This window comes from Octopus sinensis, linkage group LG6, assembly GCF_006345805.1.
Source record: "Octopus sinensis linkage group LG6, ASM634580v1, whole genome shotgun sequence".
Classification (NCBI taxonomy): Eukaryota; Metazoa; Mollusca; class Cephalopoda; order Octopoda; family Octopodidae; genus Octopus; species Octopus sinensis.
In genome coordinates, this window is record NC_043002.1 from 86,911,658 (window position 1) to 86,937,039 (window position 25,382).

General features: G+C 34.6%; 1 protein-coding gene across 10 annotated transcripts in view; it reads right to left on the bottom strand.

Moving 5' to 3' along the window:
- Positions 1 to 25,382, bottom strand: part of LOC115213110 (thyrotroph embryonic factor) — an 84,533-nt gene that overhangs the window by 5,530 nt on the left and 53,621 nt on the right. For 8 of the 10 annotated variants that reach the window (XM_036504137.1, XM_029782038.2, XM_036504133.1 and 5 more), the window contains 2 exons: positions 4,872 to 5,123; positions 1,932 to 2,006 (listed from right to left, as the gene is read on the bottom strand). In XM_036504137.1, coding sequence (XP_036360030.1) covers positions 1,932 to 2,006; positions 4,872 to 5,123 — 327 coding nt within the window. Of the gene's footprint in view, positions 1 to 1,931; positions 2,007 to 4,871; positions 5,124 to 16,468; positions 17,355 to 25,382 lie in introns of all 10 variants that reach the window. The other 2 variants (XM_036504132.1, XM_029782037.2) reach the window with 1 other exon arrangement.

The window sequence follows — 25,382 nt, forward strand, 5'->3', positions numbered from 1 at the left end:
ATTGTAAAACTATTAACTCTGAGTAAAGTGGCATCTCTCTTTGATCTTTTACCCTGCTTTTACAAAAGTCTGTGCTCATCCAACAGTATAATTTTCTTTGTCAGACATAGGGGAGGCACTTATCTATTTTCATTCTGTTATCATTGCTGATGATTACCCTCCAGATGAACTCCAAATTAAATTGATAAAATAGAACCAAACAAGAGTGGTAGACTGGCAATTCTGTAAGAATCTGGGCATGGACACATTGAAACTCCGACGTCTGGTAGCTGACTTGGCAGACACCCATAAAATTATTAACTATCTTACAAACAATAACTCTGAGCACATTTTCAAACTCCACCTGTCTAACACCCGTGGACATGTTTACAAAGTCAGAAAACAGCACAGCTCCCATGACTTTCGGAAGCATTTTTTCACGCGAAGAGTTGCAGAAGCATGGAAAAGACTGCCAGCATCAGTTGTTAGTTGTCAGAGCACTGCATCCTTGAAAACTTCCATGCTTCCTGAGATTCGCCAACACTACACCTGATTTTCTCCCCTCCATACACACGCAAGCATGTATCTGACTCAAACACTGTTCGATTTCCAAACATTTGTACATTAAGGCACATGCTTTATATGCACTTTTTGACAAGTTGTGGTGCACCTGAGCACTGTATACAATAATTTCATTATTATTTTAATGTCAGGCTGAATGCCTTGCATTCTGGTTCTTTGTATTCAATTCAACTGTAGCCTACCTAAGTTATTGACTTAACTCTTTAGCATTCAAACTGGCCATATCCAACCCAATTATTCTATCTATTTTAGGTTTAAATTAGCCAAATTCAACCTCTCACACCTACCTTACAATATTATCCTAAAAATAAACAGTCATATCATCAAAATCATGAAACTATGAGATAATACATGATTAATTCAAAACAGTGTTAATAAATATAAATTACAATCAACAGAGTAAACTGAATGCTAAAGGATTACTCTGTTATCCAGCTTAATGTCATTACCTGCTACTTTGGATACCTTTTGTGAAGTTCATTCTATCAAAAGTAATCAAGCTAGGTCTCTAGTTTGACGGTGCCTTACCAATTCCCACCAGTCTTGGGGGCTCTGTAAAGGATGATGGCAATGCCTTCCCTCCTAACTTAAAGATAAAAAAGGTACTTTTCCTAAACCTTACTTTCTGAGAGCTGAATTATGGAGAAACTCACCTTCTCCCTAACAATGTTTCCATTTTTAAAAAACACGGTCAGCTTTGTCATCATCATTTAATATCTATACTCCATGCTGGCATCAGTTGGACATTAGTATGTAATTAATTTTCACCATTAAGCATAAACACCCAACTTATTTCCTCAGTTACTACATATAGTCAAGGGGAATCAAAAGTGATTTCTGGCTATGCTCTATTTCTTCAAAGATAAAATAGTATAAAAATCTTAGACTCACTCAGTAAGTAAATATACTCTGTCTCCTCTACTTTCTACTACCACTCTAATGGCCTCTGCCTCTCAGCTGGCAGGCCTCATGCCACTTCCATTCTGCCATTCCTGATTCCCTCATTTCCCCTCCCTTCTTATCATCTGTGTTGTAGTCAATCCCATTCCTAGGTCCTGCATCAATCAATATACTTAATCCATTCATCTCAGAGCTTCAGTTCTCTAGAACTCCTTCCTTGCTCGTATTTTTTCTACAGTTGTTGGCTTACAATAATCCAAAAGGAACATTAACAGTATCAGTCTTCATTCAAACCCATTGTATAAGAAAAAAAAAAATACCTGTCCATCTGAATTGGTGAATTCAGTTGATTATTACTGCTTAGCTGACATGAAGACAGCATTAAGTGAAGAAAAACATTCTTTTGACAAGAATTTCACTAAACCAAGAAGAAACATCATGTATGTTACCATCAGAATAGGGGAGCTCACCTGGTATTAATTCATTGTCTTCTTGTTTGTATGCGGTAGAGTCTGAGGAAACACTGTGAAGATCCTCGTCTTTGACTGAAGAAAAGGGAGAAAAAAAATGCAAATATATATTTATAATGAAATCTTGAGAGAGTGAAGGAAAAACAGCTGATGAGTCTAGACACAGAAACATATATTTATTTCTCACAGATAAATTAACATTTTATGACTATATCATTAGACTGGTGGTTCTTAACCAGAGTGGTAGTGCCCTCATGGGTAGAGAGTGAGTTCATGGGGGTTGAAATAAAGGGGGCACAGTGTTTAGAGAAAGGGAGGATCAGGATTTCCTTCAGTACGTGTGTATGTGTGTGTAATACACACACACACACACACACACATATATCCTAGACTTTTTGCACACTACATCCACCATTATGAGCATTACAGCTATTACATAATTCCAAGCTGTCAGAAACAGTTGTCAGGCTTGAATTACCTTACTTTCTCCACTTAGTTTTCTGTATATTTTGTACTCCATGTAAATTTCTTTTGCAAATATATAAATATCTATATGCTTATACATGAGTGTTCATCTTCTGAATATTTTCAATTTTTTATTGTCCCTTTCTTGATATCATCATCATCATCATCGTTTAACGTCCGCTTTCCATGCTAGCATGGGTTGGACGATTTTGACTGAAGGCTGGCAAACCAGATGGCTGCACCAAGTTCCAGTCTTGATCTGGCAGAGTTTCTACAGCTGGATGCCCTTCCTAACGCCAACCACTCCGAGTTTGTAGTGGGTGCTTTTTACATGCCACCAGCACGGGGGCCAGTCAGGTAGTACTGGCAACGGCCACGCTCGAATCCTTTTACACATGCCACCAGCACAGGTGCCAATAAGGTGACGTTGGTAACGATCACGCTCGAATGATGCCCTTTTACGTGCCACGGCTATGGAAGCCAGTTGGCTGCTCTGGCAGCGATCACGCTCGGATGGTGCTCTTGGCACCCTACTAGCACAGGCATAAGTGCCAGTAAGGCGACGCTGGTAACGATCACGCTCGAATGGTGCCCTTTAAGTGCCACTGGCATGGAAGCTGGTTAGCCGCTCTTTATCTTCTAATCCTGACAAAGATTTGTTTTGAAAATGTGTTTAAAATGTAAGTATTGTACCTGACTTAAATAATTTTCTTTATAAGTAAAATCACAGCCCCTCTTAATACCTAGTACTTTCCATAAGGTTCCAACATCCAAGTTAAGAAACCACAAATTCACCAGAAAATATTCTGTTGAAGAACAGAGAGAGGTGGGGGGGGAAGAGAGGGCGACAGACAGAGTTCAGGTGGAAGCATATTGGGGATAAGAATAAGAAAGAGGAATAAAGATTTCCCTATTATTATTTCGTATGCAATTCGGCTCAAACATGTGAGATTAAGAAGGTTGCAGAGAAATAAACTTAAATGCGTTTATCTTAAATTTGAAAAGTTTATGAGAGTTATCTCCCATGAAATAGACTGGCTTTTTGAAAGTTTAGTGGGTAATCACGTTATTTCTGATGTGGTTTTTGCTCTTAGGTAAGTTAAATAGTAGAGTCACACTGCCTGGAATAGAACTCAAAATCTTGGGGTTAGTAGACTGCGCTCTTAACCACTATGCCATATGCCCGTATGTACTACTGAGGTCAAGTTTAGTATTCTGTGTTGTATTTCTGAAAAGTAAATTTTTTTCCCTCCCTCTCAATCTTTAATGTAAAGCATAATATAAAGATTTAAATCTATTTAAAGTTAAATATTCTATACCATTGATTTTCTTTTTCAATCATCAGTTGATGAACATTTTAATATCTTTATATCTAACTAGCACTATGACCCAGCAACGCCAGGTCATAGTGCTAGTGCATGCATATACAGCTGCGTGTGTGTGCACATACACGCGAGTACTGTCCAAATCTTTGACCAATCACATACAGCTAGCTGGCATTCAATTAGTGTATCAAGTTTCAGGCATTTTGATTGGGTTTTGGATAGAAAATTCACAAAAAAGTCACTTCTATTGATTTTTTTATGGCTTTGCAGGGTGACTGGGGAAATGTAAAGATGTGCACAACCACCTTGGACGGTTTTTAATGACCATAGAAAGTGCGAGCCCTCTAACTGAAAAATTGTGGATTTGTATAAAGGACGCACACACAGACATTTTGCCATTTATATATATATATAGATCAATATCACTCACAGACAATTATATTTATATTGTCAATGAATTTAGATAAAAGACATAAAACCTAAGTTTACAGGATATGAGAAACTAAGTGAAATAATCTGAACCACCATGCTGGAAATGTTCAGCAACACTGAAATATTTTTCACTGGGGAAATTCATTCAAACATTCAAAAAGGTAAGGCTGAAACCAACATCTGTAGAATTATTTTACCATGTAGTCGGGTCTTATCTCTGATGGACATTAATGGTGACAATTTGTACAAAACATATAGGACCTGGTATGGATGTGTGGTTAAAGAGTTTGCATCACAGCCATAAGGCACCAGGTTCATTCCTACTCAACAGCACTTTGGGCAAGTGTCTTCTGCTTATAAACTTAGGTGAATCAATGTATTGTGAGTGGAATTTGGTAGACCAAAATTGTGCAAAAATACCCATGGTGTATACATGAGGATACGTTTCTGTATGAAAAGTGTAAATATCACTGATAAAATCCATATTCCAGTTCTTTTGAATGTAGTCCCTCATGCTATTTGTTTTGCTCAAGTTGAACTGAAAATCCTTTGTTACCATTGCCATTGTAAATACATTGAATCAGTGGCAGGAAGCCAATAATCAATGTTGCTATTGTTCACAAAATGTGAACATATAAACAAAATGTGAACATATAAACAAAATGTGAACATATAAACATGTGAATACTTGATGTATAAAAATAAGACAAGTACAAACCTTTTAAGTTGAGTTGCTCAGGTGACTGTACAAAACTGTCCAATGAAACATCTGACGCAGTATTTTTGTCATTACTGTCTAATGAATCATTCACCGGATCAAGAGGGATACCATTCTCCACTAGAAATTCATCAAGATCCATGTACTCCAGTTTGAAATCAGCACCACTGGATTTCTCCCAAAGGTTTGGTCCCAGAAATGCCGACAAGTTATTTTGTTCATCATCACTGTATTTAGAACTTTCTTCTTTTACTGAAAATAAATCAAAAGAATGAATAAATAAATCATAACAAATTGATAAAGAATTTGAGATCAGAGAAAAAATAAGCAGAAATAAGTATCTTCTAACAATTAACCATCAAATGATAACGTTGAATGACTGTAACTAATTTTTGTAATCAAAGAAAATCTGCTCAGTACACATACAAGAATAAACTGGTGGCACTATGGTGAAGATTTATATCATGGAGCTCAAGATCTGACAGTGGCACAGATTGCAAAAGGTGAAAGCAGATCTTATTTCAAAAAGTTGGTTTCTATTTTGTTAGTTCAACATCTATTTTCCATGTTAGCATGGATTAGACAATGAGGTTTTTGGGGCAGGATTTTTATAGCTGGATAATCTTCCTGTCACTAACAACTAGCTGAAAGTTGACAGGAAATGTTAATAAACATTACTGGTAGCAACCCATCTAAAAATAGTGATGTCACTGTTTGTAGTTGCAGCTCAGTAAAGATTGTAAATACTCAATACACACATGATAGGCTTCTTTCAGTTTCTTTCAAACGAATTCTTTTACAAGGTATTGGATGGCCCAGGGCTATAGAAGACACTTGGAAACATTCACACATACAGAGCTTCTTTCTCTTTCTATCAAATTTCCTCACAAAATACTGAATGATCCAGGTCTATAGCAGAAGAGACCCATGGTTAAGAAACAAACTTCTCAACTACACAACCACTCCTGTGTCTCAGAACCAATTTTAATTATGGCTTTAATTAAAAACTAATAACAACTGGACAATTGAACACTAATCACATCTCAACATACATCATTTTTGTCTTGATTAGCACAAGATCAGAAATTATATAATGCTTAAATATTTCAAGGAACCATAAACGTTATAGTAGATTTTGTACCTGAAGCTTTTTTTTTCTTAACTATTAATTTCTCTTGATTAGATAGAAGGCCAAGATTTTAAGGAGAGAGGATAAAGTTGATTGAATAAATTCATGTATGTCACAAAATCGATCAATGTAACAAAATCAATCAGTGAGTTTTGACTGAAGCCACCAAAGGATGAACCTAAATACTCTAAGATATTAAGTTTAATACTCTGGTATGTTAACTGAGACTAGAGAAGGATGAACTTAATTTAAATACTGTTAAATAATACAGCTTGATGCCCTACTATTCATACTGGCAAATAAATGTACACAGTCAGGTAATTTTAGTAAAGTTCAGTCACTTTGTCTAAATCAAAAATTAAATTTTCTATTGGAATACAGAAAACCTGAAAAACAATCAATTTAAATTGGACATTAATAAAAGATTTTGAAAAGTACTGAGTTTGGTAATAAAACTTGTAAGAATTAAATACAGAAAAATTATATTGAACTCAAATATCTATTTTATATATATATATATTTTTTTAATGCAGTTTAGAGTAGATTATTGGAATGAAAAAAGGGAGGAGTCATCCCCATATTGTAAGGCCTGAAATCTCATAACAGTAAGACCTACTACAAGTACACAAAGAGCCAAATAATAAAGTGGGTCATGGAATAAGCCTGCATTCCTGTGAACTCTCAATAGTGACAGAATAAGGAACATGATTAAAGTCTCATGCTAAAAAGATCATGAATCCTGTAGCACTCTGCTATTAAGTATGTTTCACTACTCTCACTACTCACTCAATCACAGACAAAATGGTTCCAGAAATTTATACAAAGCTTGAAATAATATGAAATCTTGTATTTTATCCACCCACTTTCACTTGAAGAAATGGTTAAAAGATAAAAGTACAAATCAACTGGCCCTGCTGCTTAACCTATGACTAGAACAATCCACTGACTACCATTTTTATGCCAGAAAAAGCCAAATATTTTCAAGAATTTATATACATTTTTCATTGTCTGAGATTCTGATATTTCATTCAAAATTAAAAAAAAAAACTGCATTCTTACTATTTTGCTATCTCCTAGATCCAGTTTTCTTTATAGTAGAAGCATCAATAAGGTTTTGTCTACAAAGAGTCAATATTCTGTACAAACATCTTCTTAGTGCTATTATGTTACATATTACATAATTTTTTTTTTCAGGGAAGGAAGAGCAGTGCTTATGATTTTTAAAAGGTCCTCAGTTTCATGGGCGGAGAATAGGAAGTTATCCCTTAACTGGAGATCTGGCTCAAATGCTTACAACAGAGTGAACTCCACTAAAAGTATGCAAAGGCTAAGCAGTGAGTGACAAATTATGTCTACCACCCCAAGGACACAATGCAAAGAGCCAGAAAGAATACCACAAGGCATTTTACCCATTCCTTTAACAATTTTATCAACCCAACAGCCTGGTTTTTTTACCTTAGTGATTCTAAGAGAAATGAAAGGCCAAGTTGATTTTTGTGGGATTCAAACTTAAAACCACAGACAGCTACTACATACATATCCCATGCCACAAGGAATGGGGCATGCATCCCATTCTCTGCTGACTCTGCAGCCATGTTATTACCTGTATAGTGATTTAAATACTAACTCCCTGTGTACTGTGTTTTCTATTAACGTTTTTAAAGTATAACAGATCACACTCACACACTATCTTTTCCATTCTTTTCTAATTCTCCTTCTCATTTGTTATTTCTACTGTTTAACCATTTTGATAGCAACCCACCTAAAACTGCCCCTGGATCTATGATACAAATTCCCTGTTTTAAAGTGACCTAAATTAAAAACTTCCATCAAACTGACAAGTTATAATAATGACAGGGTTTCTTTTTTAAATTCTTCACTTTTTTTTGTCCAAGTTGGCAAGGAGTGAATATGTAACAATTCAATTTTACCTTTAAGCATGCACACCGACCCTATTTCCTCTGTTACTACATCTAGTCAAGGAGAATCAAGGAAGATAATAGATATATTTTCACATGTATAATCTGATTTTATTCTTTTATTTTATGTGGAAGCATGAATGCATACACATTATCAAAATTCAGGTGAACATATTAAAGTATTTGCAAATATTGAGAAGTTCACTTCTTGTCTTAATTAGTATTTCAACCCCTCTCCAAATACAAATGCAGATTTAATTTTTCTCTCATTCAGGATTCAAATCAACTGGCATTTTACCATCTCAATGTCACCCACTCTCTTTCTCTCTCTCCTTCTCTGAAGCCATCACAACAATTCTAGTATTACTTCACCCATTCTAATAGAACTCTTACAATGGCCAACTTATGTTATATCCAAAGTAACATACACTACAATTACATCTTTAATTTCAATGTTTTGGGTTTGGTCACCTCAGTCACATTTTCTACATAGCCTCAGATTGACCAAAGCCTTGTGAAACCCCGTGGAAGCATGTTCTGTCCTTGTGTGGTAGATTTAATGCATTTCCTGGTTTAACACCATTATCCTGGATGTCTTTAGTGGAGTAAACTCTAAATGAAGCATTATGAGCAGCTTTCTGGTCTGGGGATAATTTTCACCCCCAGATTCCCTTCAAATTGTCATGGCTGCAACCTTTCTCTCTCAGGCTAAGGCATGCATGCGTACACGCATGTGTGCATGTGTGAAAATCTGATTTAAGCATCAACTTCATATATCTAATGATAAGGACTAAAAGATGAAACTAATACCATTGGTGCACCAATATACTTGAAACTATAATGGTTTGAACTAACTAAATAGGGCCTGCAAAGGTCAAAAGCATAACCCTTTACCCAGGCCAAGCCAAAACTAAAGAAATAAAGTTTTTACAGTAAATGCATAACTCAAAACATATTTTTCTCAGAAGGCAGCATTTATAACGGAAACCCGCTATCATCATCATCATCATCAATATCATAACAATCATATTTTACGTCCACTTTTCCATGTTGACTTTTTCAGTGTGCCACTTGTGATGGTCTTTTCATCTTCTTTATAAGGTCCAGCATTGTGTAACATTTTTTCACTCATCAATCATTCTTCATACATCACATATTTAACCCTTTCGTTACTGTATTTATTTTGAGATGCTCTGTGTTTCTTTCAATTACTTTATATATAACAAGCATGCTTTATATATAGGCGCAGGAGTGGCTGTGTGGTAAGTAGCTTGTTTACAAACCACATGGTTCCGGGTTCAGTCCCACTGTGTGGCATCTTGGGCAAGTGTCTTCTACTATAGCCTCGGGCCGACCAAAGCCTTGTGAGTGGATTTGGTAGACGGAAACTGAAAGAAGCCTGTCGTATATATGTATATATATATATGTATGTGTGTCTGTGTTTGTCCCCCAAGCATTGCTTGACAACCGATGCTGGCGTGTTTACGTCCCCTTCACTTAGCCGTTCGGCAAAAGAGACCGATAGAATAAGTACTGGGCTTACAAAGAATAAGTCCTGGGGTTGATTTGCTCGACTAAAGGCAGTGCTCCAGCATGGCCGCAATCAAATGACTGAAATAAGTAAAAGAGTAAAAGAGAGAGTAAAGAATTTAGTAAAATAACTTAGTTATCATTAAGCTAATGTTAGGAACATAAATTGTGACTAAGGTTTGATGGAAGATTTTAATTCAACACTTATGAAAACAAGACAATTGTACTCAGAACCAGAGCTGGTTTCAGCCGGGTTGGTAACAAAAGGGTTAAAACAGTGTAGTGAGTCACACAAAGGGAGAAAAACCAACCAGTCTTCAGAGAAGAATAAGATTACAAAAAAACAAAAAAAGTTTTCAAAACGTTTACAGCTGGACATAAAAATCATACACACTTCTCTTCAAACAAAAAATAAAGTATCAACACAATGTTAAATGTTTTCATTACTAAGACCAAATAACAGTCTTATATTACTAACATCATTATTTTAATTATCATTATCAATGTTTTCTGAGGCTCAAGTCCCCAGTACTTGATTAGTACTTTATTTTGTGACCCCTGGAAGGATGAAAAACAAAAGAACACATTGGTGGGATTTGAACTCAGATACTAAAGCAATGAGATTAAATACAGCAAAATATTCTGTTGACTACTCTACAAACTGTCACCACTATACTTATGCTTAGTGGTCATTAACCTGCAGCTAATCCAAAATAAATATACCTGGCAGTCAATCACCTTAGTTAATCCCAAATAGTCGAAACTCTCATGTATTAAGTGACTTCATCCTGTCCACAAACTAACAAAGAAACTTATATGTGGTCGTCTGACCTGCTAAAAAGAGCTGCAAAATTCACACAAATCACAATCTACTATTTTCACAACAGAAGGACGCATTAGACAATGTAGTCTTTGATGCAGAAGAATGTGCAAAAGTCACTTTCCAATTATTAAAAAGAAAATATTCTATTCGCTCATGCATACTGCATGAAATTTAATAAAAAAACATCAAAGCCAAAACAATTAGGAGAAAGCATCATGATACTAGAGTGTAAGTGCAATATATATATATATATATATATATATATATATATATATATATATATATAAATAATTATTAATATTTGAGGGAATAAAATCCAAAACTTACAAGGAAAACAAATTCAATTTAGAAATACTAAATTAAATTTCACACAATAGAATATATATATAAAAAATTAAGAAAAAAAACACCTTTTATCAATTCAAAATGAACAATTAAATTACACCATCCAGAAAATTACATATAATAGAAATATTAACATTAATTGTTATTCTACAATTTATATAAGTTATTATTATTTTTTTTTTTTGCAATTTACTTAATCTTTGACATTTTGTTATTTTAATGTTAATATTTCTATTATATGTAATTTTCTGGATGATGTAATTTAATTGTTCATTTTGAATTAATAAAAGGTGTTTTTTTTCTAATTTTATATATATATGGTATCTATTAACAGAAAATCCACTTCAACAAATTCTTTCCAACCTGTATGGTGAAATTATCATTAAAACAATGAAATGGTTTATATGTAAGTATATACATATGAGTGAGTGTGTATCATCATCATCATCATCATTTGGCATTCCATATTGGCATGGGTTTGACACACACACATTCATGTTAATGAGATTTAGGTACCAAAAATGGGTGTTGGGTTGCTTTATATTAGAGATTGCACTGTACTCAAGTAAATATGTTAGATGGCTTTTAATTATAATTTATTTTACTTTGTGTTGGTAAGAAGCATTTAATGAAAATCTGAGATATTTTTTTTCACTATTAATCATGGAGAAGTACACAACCAAATAAAGGATAAGAATTGTATTTTATTTATTTATTTATTTAGAGAGAGAGAAATCCCAATACAAAATGATTTTTGCTCAACTCTGTACAAAATGACAAGTGGTTTACAACTGGAATTCTTTGCATTGAAGACTTATTCAATCGTGGCTGAGCTGAGACTAAACAATAATTTTGCTTACATTTGCTATTTCAGCCTGCTTCAATTATTCAAGAGTATATGAAATACAAAAAATATATGTAATATATCCTGATTGATACCATGAACCCCAAATAGCTAAATACTGTATGAGAAAGGGTACAGCATTGACTACAATACACTTGTGTGTAAACCCTCCGTCCCATGACTAAACACTGCATGATAACAAGTACAACAAGGCCCTCAAATGGACTTAAGGTACCCACCAGGATAAACACTGCATATATAAAGAGTACAGCATGACCCCTGTCACTCAACAAGTTATGTAACCCACATGGCTAAATAATGCATGATAATGAGTACAGCAAGATCCCACAGTTGACTGCAATTTGAAATACCAAAAGTGAAGGGCTCTATTCATTTTTTCTTTAATTCCTTCACTGTTTAAATCATTGAACCGTAGCCAACCTGGAGGATCATCTTCAAAGACTTCAGTCAAGCATTAGTCAACCATATCAACTACAGTACTTATTTCAGTCTGGTATTCATTTTATTAATCTCTATTTACCAAATGCTCGTCACTTCTGCTCTTATCACCCCTCTTCCCCTCTCTATCTTTCCGATGCCTTCTTCACTGACCAGCCACTTTTTTTTATTCTCTCTGTTTCTCCAATATCTCTCTTCCCATCCCTGACTCTCCAATACCACTCTTAGTCGCTCTATCTCTCCAATATCCTTACTGCCTACTTTCCTAGTATCTCTCTCTTCTCTCACCAACATCCTTATCCTCTCCTGTGACCAGTTTGCTTTCTCTCTCTGTTTCTCTAATACTCTTCTCTGACCAGCCTTTTTACTCTCTCTTTCTCTAGTATCTCTCTTCTCTGACCAATATTCTTACCCTCTCAGCTTCTCTAACTCCCCACTTCTCTGATTACTCCCCCACCCTTTCACACTCTCTCCAGCATCACGCTTATGTTATTTTGATATTGGAGAGAGAATGTCAGAGTATTTGTTGAGAAATGTAGACACACAAACAGGTTAATCAGCTGTTTATCACAAAATTGCTAGCAATCTTGATCAACAAACTAGTTCTTTTTTTAATTCCTTACTGATCAACTGATGTATTTGACATACATTACCTCACATGGCACTATAATACTTAAAAAAAAAAAAACCCAACATCCTCACGTGTGCACACACAATATAAATAGCCATAAAATCTTGTAATAAAAGATTAACCATGAGATTAACTGTTTAGAAGTGATAGAGCACCTTATTAGCAATGATGACCTTTGGATAGACATATACATAAAAATTCTGCATCCAGCAGCATCACCATCATCATCAATGTTGTAGGAGGTTAATAATAACATAATCTTTTTTAAATCACAAACAGTGCTTATCTATGGTTTCTGGTGTAGGAAATGGACACGAGATGAATCTGGTGAAGTTTCTTCTCTGAAAGGAATTGAACCGCAGTTCTGCAAGTCAATAAAAAACTCATATAATATCATATTGTTAATGCTGCTTACAGCAATGGCCATCTCAAAGAAGGAAAGGCACACTAAATAATGATGTTGTTAAAGATATATATATATATATCAATGACAAATATATATATACATATCAATGACAACTGAATGACAAAGGAACAGGAATTACATAATCAACTTCATTGTTTTACAGCTGTTTTTGCAATAAGAAGCAATGTACTCAGAGCTGAGTGCTTGTGTATCATCTTATAGCTTCCTCAGAGCCTTTAAATATATATGATTTATTTAATGACAGTTTGATTTGGTTCCTTACAACTTACGTTTTCTAGGCTTATCCATTGAATCTAAGTCATCAGGTCCAGAGCTAGGTGTTATGAGTTAGGTTTGATGTACAAGCCTACAAAACTTAAAGCTGCATGGAGTTAAATCAAACTGTTATTCAATAAAAAATCATATAACTCCTACCAAGTGTGTTGAATGTCATTTTCTTTTACTTTTCCACTCACCCATATGTGTATATATATATATATATATATATATATGTATATATAGTAGTAGTAACAGAAAAGAGGAATTTCGATTATCCCCATGTGGTGAGTTGTAATGTATATAAGAAATTAAAAAAGGAAAATATGCACACTTACATAGTTTTAATATAATTTTTAATATATCGACCGGTTTCGCTATCGCTATTCATGATATTATGTTTTACTTATTTGAATATATATTTTTTCTTAAGAAGAAATTTTGTCCATGTTGTGTGTGATGAAATTCACGAGTGAATGACTTCACAAGTAGATAAATAAAGGGAGGTAATTGGTTGTCATTATTATTGTTAACATCACACACAACATGGACAAAATTTCTTCTTAACCCTTTCAATACCAACCTGGCTGAAACCGCCTCTGGTTCTGTAGTACAAACATCTTGTTTTCAAAAGTTCTGAATTAAAATCTTCCACCAACCTTTGGCACAATTTATGTTCCTAACACTAGCTGAATGCTAATTAAGTTATTTTACTAAATTATTTGTTATATTTAAAGTAATTGAAAGAAATACAGAGCATCTCAAAATAAATACAGTAACGAAAGGGTTAAGAAAAAATATATATTCAAGTAAGTAAAACATAATATCATGAATAGTGATAGCGAAACCGGTCGATATATTAAAACTATGTAAGTGAGTGTATTTTTCTTTTTTAATTTCTTATATATATATGTAGTAATAATAATGATAATCCATGGATGGAATTTATAAATATTTTAATGTATCACTATGCATGTTACCACAAATTACATGTTTCTTAAGATCATAATCTATATTCCTGGGGTGATTACAGTACAGTCCATAGTATCCAAGTAGATCATGTTCATGCAGACATTTCTTCAAGCAATATGGCATTAACAGATGTTAATGCCCCTTCCCCTCAGTTAATCATCCATTAATGCCATATCACCCAAAGAAATGAACACATGAACATGATCTACCTAATGTCCACTGTAATCATCCCAGGAATATGGATTATGATCTTAAGAAATATGTGACTTGTGGAAACATACATAGCAATGCATTGAAATATTCATAAATTCCCTCAATGGATTATCATTTTTATTATTACTATACTTATTCTACATTACAGTGCTACAGCTTGGTGTGACCCAAAGCAACAGGTATTGTCAGTTGACATCATTAGGTTGTAGCTGGTGTAATAAAGTCAGAGCGTTTATATGCATATTCTAAACGTTTCCCATAAATGGACTTAAAGGATATGTGTGTGTGTGTGTGTGTGTGTGTGCGCACACACAAACATGGTAAATAAATAGGATAGTCATGGCTGAAATGCATTTGATCTGCTCAATGAAGGCTGACCCTGCGCTTAAATAATAATGGCCACTACTAGAAGTACTTAAAACTGATGAGGAGGCCTCAACATAGTCAACTGACTTCCTATAAATAACAGCCAAATCTCCCACAAATTACACCCTGCTACATTAATTAACGAAGAAGCACATTAGATAGTATTATCTGATGGCAGATGTACCCCTTTGTACTACTGACTTGTAACTCTTTTAGTACAAATGATACAGTAGCTCAAACTTTTGGTACTACTACTGATATAGCAGTATAATTTTTTTGCTGTTAAAACTATTTATCATGTAGTTATACTAGGTGTACTTTTTGGTAGTAGCCAATACAAAAATGAGTATTACTTACCATCATCATCAACATCATCATCATCATCATCCTTACCTACCATCAACACTGGTTATCATCAATTCCTTCTCCTCCTCCTCCTACTCATCATCATCAACATCATCAAAAATATATTCAAAATATACCCTACTGTCAATCTAATTTTATTTATTTGTTACCTTTCAGTCACCCATGGCAACAGTCTTTTATGTAGGACCACAGAGGAATATAACATTTCATATTGCTTACAGATCTAAAGAAAACGTCTAGACTTACAACCTAATAAGATTTACAGTAAACCTTAATGAAGTATACCATTAATTTGGCACTACAAACAGCAAAAATAAAAAAGCAACAAAAAAAACATGAACCAATGAGTAAGCCACTACTAGGTCACTTGAAAATGCTAGAAATAGCAAACAAATCTGCCTCAAATTGCACATTACACTCTTGAAAATGGGGAAGAATATACTGGATACTGCAGTCCTAAATAACTCTAAAAAGACACAATGGTTCTGGCTGGAACACCTTTGATAACAGGTCTGCTCAATCAGAGCTGGCCCAGGTTAAACAACTACAACACCAAAGTAAATAACCTAACAAAAATATGTTGTTGAAATTAATATGTGACACAATAAAAGTGCCTTCTTAACACTAATTCTGGGTAATTTTTTTTTTTTTTTACTCATCCAAGTCAAACAATACCATGTTTTCAATGACCAATTGAAGCAACTAAATGGTTTAACTGACGTTCAGATGTAGAATTTCTGAAAAATTCTCAGCTGTTTTGATAATTGAACTGTATGGAACTGATTAAAAAAAAATTTTAACTTGAAAATATATAAAACAGAAGAACAAAGTGCATGAATTTGCAAAACAGTTTTCTTCCAATGACAAGCAAATTAAGAATAGATACTTGGAAATGCAGTAGTGCATGGTATGAAAGAACAAAAATTTGGACAATTACTATTGCTTTTTTGGTGTTTTTTTTTTTATATATAGTATAACTGACATTGAAACAATACAGCTTACAGAGCTACACATATAATCGACGATAGATTACTGAGGTTTGGTATGGATTGTTAAACATTACAGTAGTGGATACACATGCTATTAAAGACAGCTATACAAAAAGACATCAGTCTATCTTCTAAATGTGTAGGAAGTCAACAGTGAGCATCAAGTGAACATCGAGGAATAGTTATAGCTGAAAATTTATCTTCATTATAAATTAAAATAGAGACAAATGATAGGAAGTAGATGCTACTACACAGACGGGGTTTGGATGATAAGACAATATTCTGAAAGTCTGGTGCACTAACATTGGCCTTTATGTGGTTGAACCTACCTATAGTTGATCGAATCTCAGGATAGCAGGTAGTACCATGTCTACTAAGGGACTCTCTCATGCAGTTCCTCCGAGCGATTGTCCCATCTGTCTTTACAGGGTAATGCCAGTTAAATGTGTGGTTATTGCCATTATTGCTGCTTGTGGTTGGGGGTAAAGACTTTGAGATCGATGATGGAATGGCCGACTGACCAGTTGTATAGTTTGAAGAATGATTAAAGTTCTGATGATTGAAAGACCCAAGTGGTAATTGAGGTTTTGCATATCGGAAAGACGATTGTAAAAGAGTATATGTAGCACAAGAATTATAAGAAGACATTTTAATTCAAGAGACGGTGACTCTAAAAGAATCAGGATTTTGTTTGAGTTTTTACTTCTTTTTTTTTCTGTTGGTTCAGTCTGAATTTGAATCAAGACTTGAAAAATAATCAGTGAAAAATCAGTCCTATGGAATTAAAAGATGGTAGGGCAACTGGGGAAAATCTGGATGTTTTCAGTTTTTTTTTTCTTGTTTGATGTTTCATTTAATTTGTTCCAAATTTTAATTTCAAATTATTTCCATTTGTATGCATGATAAATGTTAGATGAATCTTCCCCTTTTTTTTCAGTCAAAATTTGGAAATATGTTGAAATTTACATCTTTTTCATTTTTTTTTTTTAAATTAAGCATTTATTAAAGGCAACAGGAAAATGCCAAGGGAGATAATTCGTGAGTTTGTAGTTACTCCACCTAGTGACAGAGAGTAATATGGAAACGTTCATAAGGAGTTGTTGAAGATTCAGAGAAGATAGAGAAAATAATTTGTCGACAGACCATCATAATGGCAGTGTAGTAGTTAATGAGATGCTATAGTCTCCGGCTTTATTTAGGCAAGTGAGACGCAACCTGTCAAGAGAAGACAAGCGAAAAGTCACATCAAAACATGCAAAAATGGGGAGGAAAAAAGAGGATAAGCAACAGAGAGAGAAAGAGAGAGGGAGACAATCAGAGTAGTTAAAATATTATCAGTAAGATGAGAACGGTAAGAAGTTCTTTAAAAATAGGTTACGAAATGAGAGTAAATTTTAAAATACGACGATAGATCTTTAATAATGAAATGTATAATGTAGAAAAGACTATACAAAAATCTCGTTTAAGATTGGTGGATACAAATTGCCTTTTAGATTATATGAATGGTTAGAGCATATTTCAAAGAATTTGTATTCTAGTTAAGGAATAAAGCATTTTTTCTTTTAATTTTTATTTCCTGCAGCAAAAGAGATGACTTTTTGGATGTGTCCATGTTCAGGAGGCTAGCAGATTTCTCACAGCTTCCAGGTAAATTAAATTTTCCTAAACAATTCAATGCCTATCGATTTAGGTTACTTAAAAATTATGGAAGCCCAATATCAAGCACTATTTCCAGACACCTCATACAATTAAAACAAGATAATTGGGCATGTACATGTTAACATCATGTATAGGTGGGTTTTGTTTTTTTTTTGTTTTCTCATATCAAGCACAGCAGAGAAAGAAGTAAGATTTTACATGCAGACCAGAACCAAAATCAATTTCAGACTGATACCACTTTTCTTTCCTAACATTATTAATGACTTTTGAAAAGTTTAATATATAAATATGAGTTTCACGTTTGTGTAAGAGATAACTTTAAATAATTCTAATTTTGACAGAAAACCAGTGATTTTGAGAATAGGGGGAAAGTCAATTACATTGCCCCCTCAATGTTCAAATAGTACCTATTTTATTGACCATGAAAGTTTGAAAAGGAAAGTAGACCTTGGTGACATATGAACTCAAATGTAAAGAGTCTAGAAGAGAAGCCAAACATTTTCTCTGGTGCTGTAACAATTCTGCCAGTTCACTGTTAAAAACTGTTTGATCTTAATATCAAAGACTTCCTCAAATATTTTATGAAATGATTTTTCTAACATAAACAACTATCAAAACACAGGAACAATTCTTAGTTGTGTAGCTGGGAAGCCAAAGAATAATTCATTCATTTCACTACATTACATTGATAATTGATATAACAATCAAAGCGTTTCCCAATTTATGAAATTATCTGAGTTTTATCCAACCAGTATTTAATACTTTGAGCAATAATAATTTCTGTTTAATGAAGAACTTAAAAAATCCCAAAGAAAATATTAAAAATATTTAGCCAAATGATTTAATCTATATAAGTGAAGAAATTAAAAATAAAGAATAAATCACATCTCTGTAGAATAGTATATAACAATGATATAATTCTTGTAATATTACCCTAACTACTACATGAAGGCAGTTGTTAGAGCAGAGGGCTCATAACTAAGACCATGAGTTCAATTCCTAGAGTAGGTAGTAACTGTGTTTTTGAGCAAGGCACTCCATTTTACATTATTCCAGCCTAGGGTACCAGCCCTTTCTCTCTCCACTGTCATATCCTAAACGTTCTACTGGTAGTGAGAGGGCTGAGAGGATGTCTATGCCAGATGACAGTTATAGAGTCACCTAAAACAATTAGTGAAAGCATCATATTATAAGTTATTAGGTCATACTCGTTTATGAGTGACAGCTATGGGTTCATTTTTGTCTTCTTTTTTTGCTGTAACAATTATTGTGTCAGTTTGTGTATATAAAACCACAGATCAGTCATTACTGAGTAGTCATAAGGCATTCTAGCGATAACTATTCCACACACACACACACAACACACACACACACGCAATGATGAGCTTCCTCATAGCTTCCATCTACTAAATACACTCACAAGGCATTGGTCAATCAGGGCCTATAGTAGAAGACACACGCCCAGGGTACACTGCAGTGGGACTGAGCCTGACGAAATGTACTTGCAAAGCAGGATTCTTAACCATACAGCCTTGCCTCTGCCTATATTTATGCCTCTCAATAAATTATAAATTTCAGCTCACTTGTTCCATTTCAATGTTTTTCATACACATTTTTCTACATCAATCTATACACATTAAATAGGCCTGTACATTCAAACATTTAAATCCTTAAAAATGTTTCAGCCCGAAGGCTGCATCCATACTGGGGCACCACCGTTGAATGAGCTACACTAGTATGTGAATCCACCTCTGATACGTGGCACTTGGTCGACAAGGGAGTTCGATGCCGCTGCCCGCATCTGTCTCCTGTCAAGATGTAGGTTAATCTGGGACCCCCGACAAGAAGAGATCCAGTTTAGTTTTAAAGAAACTGTATATCTTATTGGTAAAAATTATTTACAACTAGATGTAAATGTAGGCTTAAGCAATGAGAATAATGATCAGGCTTAAGCAATGAAAATAATGAGATGGCTATTTCAGACACACTAAAATTACAGTGATAGGGATCAAAATCCAACTTCAGCTTTAAAATATGAATATTAATAGATATATATTCTTCCTTTTCATCACTTGCTAATAGTGAATTCTAGGAAGGAGAAAAATGGATTTTGTTTGAAGAAAAGAATAAAATTGAGTGATTTTTGTACTGTTTTACATTTTCCATTTCCCCACTATGGACTGAATAAACTTTTCTGCATTGGTAATTCTAACAGCTATACTATAATAATGAGATTGGCAACAGCTTTCCAACTAATGAAGTTGATTGTGGTGGTGGATCTATGTCATTTGACAAAGATACAATTGTTCAATCAGCTGAACTCCAGGCTCTGTGTTATTAGTGGCTGAGTATTCAATGGATGTGTATACCCCTCTCTCTCTCTTTGGGAGAGGCACAAGCACCTACACGCACATATACATACGCGGCAGTAACTTCTGCCTACCGAATTCAATCACAAAGCTTCAGTCAGCTTGGGGCTATAGCAGAATACACCTGCTCAAAGTGCCACGCAGTGGGACTGAACCTGAAACCACATAGCTAGAAAGCAAGCTCCCTAACCACACAGCCATGCCCACTCACAGGTTGAATTGAAGTGGCAGAGTGTGACAAAGTATACAGGTACAATTCATACAATGGGCTTCTATGCAGTTTCTGTGTATCCAATTTTACTTACAGAACAGATCAAACTGAAACTATTGAAAAGGCGTTATTAAGATGTCTAGTAGTGAGATCAAATTATTTAGCCATACTGTGCCTACAAAGTTAATTTATAGAATAAAAACAGTAAAATCTCTTTATAGAGGTGATTTACAGTTTAATATTTCTGGTATTAACATATTTAGTAGAAATGAATTGACGTAAGTACCAGGGTAAGATCATTAGCATATCCTTACAAAGAAGACAACGGAATGCAACAAGCAGCAGGGAAATGTGTTGGAGAAAGACCCATACAACTTATGCAAACATGGGAAAACAGACACAAAAATGATGATGGTGGTTTTCATTGATATAATTTTGAAATAGTATTGAGTCCAAAGAAACTGGTGTCGGTTTGTGTCAGGGAATATTAATCAATATAAAGTCAAAGTTTAGTTGTTATACAGATTTTAGAATATGGATATTTCCTGGATTTTAATCTGCATCTGAGAGAGAGGAAGTTAGGACTAAAACTTAAATTAAGGGATCGATTTGGTGGTGGGCTGAAGCTAGCCAAGTAAAAGAAGTGGTGTGAGAGGGTGAGAAACCAAAGATGCCAGGTGAATGAAAGAGAAGGGCGAAACATTGGACATACAAGTAGATGTGTACATCCTTTAAACAATTGCAAAGTGACACAATGAATACTAAACCCTTTCTGCAAATGTTAGATTGTTATATCTGTTCAAGAAGGACATTGCTATGCTGATGAGGTCAAAATGAAGGCAAAACCTGTGTCCATGGTTGTCCCTTGCCAGTAAAAATAAGATCAGATTGTCCTTTTTGTTCCTGTGTAAGTTAACACAACCATGGAATTATTTTTAATTTCCTGAAATTATCTCCCCTCCCCAGTGTTGGTAATAATTGCTACTAGTTTTTTGTTTTCCTTGTATCACACTTGTACTTCTCAGTAAAAAGTCTGGTAAATGAACAGAGATGTGAGGCAGTGAGATTCCATTAGTCACGACTATAATGGGACTCTCCTCTCTAGTACTGGTCTAGTCACAAAAAAATGAATCTACTACACTTTGTAACGTGTGGGGTTGTGAGAACCCTCAAGTCTTTGTTAAAGAACATGACACTACTCTGGTACTTTTACATTCTGTAGAGTGGCTGGTATTAGGTAGAGGATCCATCTAAAGAAATCAAAGTGAAAATGAAATGCGAGCAAAATGAGGTCACACGACCTGTCCTACCCATGTAGGACATGTAGGACAATGGACAGTGGATGTCAAATCATAATGATGCACTCACAGACACACACATGTACATGTGTGGATGACTCTCAGTCAGTTTCAGTGATGGAAAGTTCATCTAATTTGATCAACTCAATCATTTGCTCATTGAATTAGCATGTAAGTAGCTGAGCATTCCACATACATTTATGCTATCCTAAGATTGCTACACACACATATATATATATGTGTGTGTGTGTGTGTATGCAGCCATCTACCTAACAACCTACATACCTAATTACCTATGTACCTACATGTATAAATAGACAGGTGTATAAGTACATAAGTTCATGTGTACTTATGTCTGTATGTAGATATCTGTCCATCTAGCTATATATCTATACAGCCAGCTATCTATATAGCCAACTATGTAGCCATATATCTGTTTACAAAGCCTGCTATCAAATAACTAGCTATATAAATATGTAGTACACCATTTATCCATATAACCAGCTACCCAATTATATCTCTACGTATAATGCTATGTGTAGCATGCAATCTATGTAACCAGTTATCTATTCATGCACCTAGGTATTTATCTATGATTGTGCTAATTAGCCAGCCATCTATATAGGTATCCATCTATTGCTTTATGTAACTAGCTGCAACTCTTTAAAAATTAAACAGAATTTTAAAATATGCTTTGTATACCTGTAGCTGCCATCTATAAATTTTATCAAATCATTATTGATAAAGCTAAATTTTTATTTGCAATTTAAATAAGAAAAAATAAAACTCATAGCACTAATACAAAAACAAGAATGAAAAAAGAGGGAGACTACAGAAATAAAGCAAAATGGAAGGTTACAAATTACCAAAAAAAGAAAAAAGAATTAAATAAACCAAAGATTTTTCCATTTTAACATGACTTGTTGCAAAGAGGACCACACAAAAAAAAGCATTAATAGGCAACATTTGAACAAATAAAACAGAAATAGACAGTAATTGCAGAAAAAGATACTGACTGAATTAATAAAATCATGCAACACAATAAGTTGATATAAAGCAGTCCTAAATATAGTAATCGTTTGTCAATAAATCTATTTAATAATCTAAAGATTCATCTAAAAACAGAGAAAACAAAGGAACTGAAGTATATACAAAAAAGCAGTGAAGACAATCCATCTCTTAACCCTTTAGCATTCAGGCTACTCTGTCAAATGTAATACTTATTTATTCACAATGTTTTTGAGTTAATCATGTATTATCTTGTAGTTTTGAAATTTCAATGATGCAATAAATTATTTTTAGAATGACATTGTAAGGTAGATGTGAGAAGCTGGATTTGGCCAGTTTTAGCAGAAAACAAAATATTTGGGCCAGATGGCTTCATAAATTTTTCCTGAGTTTTCACTTTAGTAATAATAAGCTTTTGGTTTCAACAACCAAGAATAAATAAAGGTGGAATTGCTGTTATATACACACTATAGTAAATCTATCTTTACTCACCAAACACACGAATAAGTGAATTGGCAGAGTCATTAGAATGTCAGATAGAGTTCCTTGCAGTATTTGCTCCTGTTCTCTGTGTTCAAATCTTACAGAAGTCAACATTATCTTTAAACCGTTTAAAGTGATTGATAAATAAAGAACCAGATCATTACAGGGATTGAACCCTGTCACTCTCTCTTTCTTTGCAGAAGACAGTAGTTGTGGCCAGATGTAGAGTGAGTTGGACTCCATATGATTTAGATAAACATTTAGATAAACATTTAGATAAACTCAATATGTCATGATGACAAGCTTATGATAGTAAAGGACCCAAGGAAAGATAAACAGATGAATATAGGAACTTCAGTTACCTACATATTAACTTGAAGTTCATAGGGATCTGAGAATAAATAAATTAATTAATTAAATGAAATTTTTAAAAACTGAGTAATCTAACTTAAAAAGTGTTGTTGAGGAAAGATGTTAGGAAACTAAAAATAACATTGATTCTAGCTTTAATGTTTTGCCAGTAAATGAATTTCATTGTTTCTTGAACTAAAAAGAAACTGTAAAGTATTTATGAGTAGAGAAAATATTTTCGTTAATCTGTAACCAGCCAAGCTACAAGTCACCACATGTTGATTATCAGTTGGAAAATATAGAATGCCAATAACTTAGTGGTACTAATATGTTGTTAATATAAATATGTCGTGTGATACCATTAATACCTAGATGACATAGTGAGCTTTAGGTGAGGGGTAGCGTTGATTTTATGACAGATTTAGTGAACAATAGTGTTATTGATTATAGATTTCTAATAGACCAATCACTGGGTCAAAGCATTTCAGATAATGACGAGGGAGTGTCCATAAATTGGAGCAGAGTACATTGTTCTCATGAAGGATTTCATTCAAAGAGAACTTGCTCTTCATCACTGTTTACATTCTTCAGACATAATTCAATAAAAGTTATAAATACACACATACATGTTGGCACAATGTGGCTGAATAATCAAGAAGTTGTACTTTACAACCATTAGGTCCAAAGTTCAATTCCATTGCAAAGTACCCTGGGCAAATGTCATATTCTATAAGTGGAGGCACATGGCCTAGTGGTTAGTGCAGCGGACTCACGGTCGAGGGATCGCGGGTTCGAATCTCAGACCGGACGATGTGTGTATTTATGAGCGAAACACCTAAGCTCCATGCGGCTCCAGCAGAAGGTAATGGCGAACTTCTGCTGACTCTTTCGCCACAACTTTCTCTCACTCTTTCCTCCTGCATCTTGCAGCTCACCTGCGACGGACCGGCGTCCCATCCAGGTGGGGAACCTATACGCCAAGAAACCGGGAAACCGGCCCTTATGAGCCAGGCATGGCTCGAGAAGGAGCAAAACAAACAAAAACATATTCTATAGCCTCAGATTGGCCCATACCTTGTAAGTGACATTGGGTAGCTGGAAACTGTAGAGAAGCCCACAAAGTAGATTGTATCTGTAATTCACAAAAGCACAACCTTGTTACACACTATGTCATGCTGATTCCATCTGATAATTATGCATATGGATAGGACAGGTTCTCATAATTATGTACATGTGTGGGGAATAATCAACCACTTACATGTTAATTAAGGAACTGGTAATTCAGTTGTTCATCATTCAGTATATTCACACCCCTAGCCTCATCTCTTACCATCCCACACTCTTTCTATACACTCTTGCAACCTCTATCCAGCCACCATTCTTCACCTCCTACCTCCAGCACCCACCTTGATGCCTCATTATCACTATTTTATCTCTCTTTCCAGCTTCACACCGATTACTCTAACACCTACTCTTGTACAATGTGAACAGTGTTTCATCTCTTTTACAGAAAGAAACCTGTTTTGGCCCCTTCCTTCATAGTTTAACCTTTCATCATGTAGCATAAAGCTCCATACCCCACTCAGTTAACAAGGATCTCAGTCTTGCAGGATACATGGCAATCTCCCTAGTGTTGGTGACATGAAAAAAGCACCCAGTAACCTCAGTCAAGTGGTTGGCTTTAGGAAAGACATCCATTTGTAGAAAACATACCATAGCAGACACTAGAGCATAGTGCAGTCCTCTGACCTGTCAAATCCTGTTAAACTGGCCATCCCATACTAGTATGGGAGGTGGATGTTAAAAGTTGATGATGATGATCACACACACAAATACATGTAAAATGAAATTGATGATTAAAGTA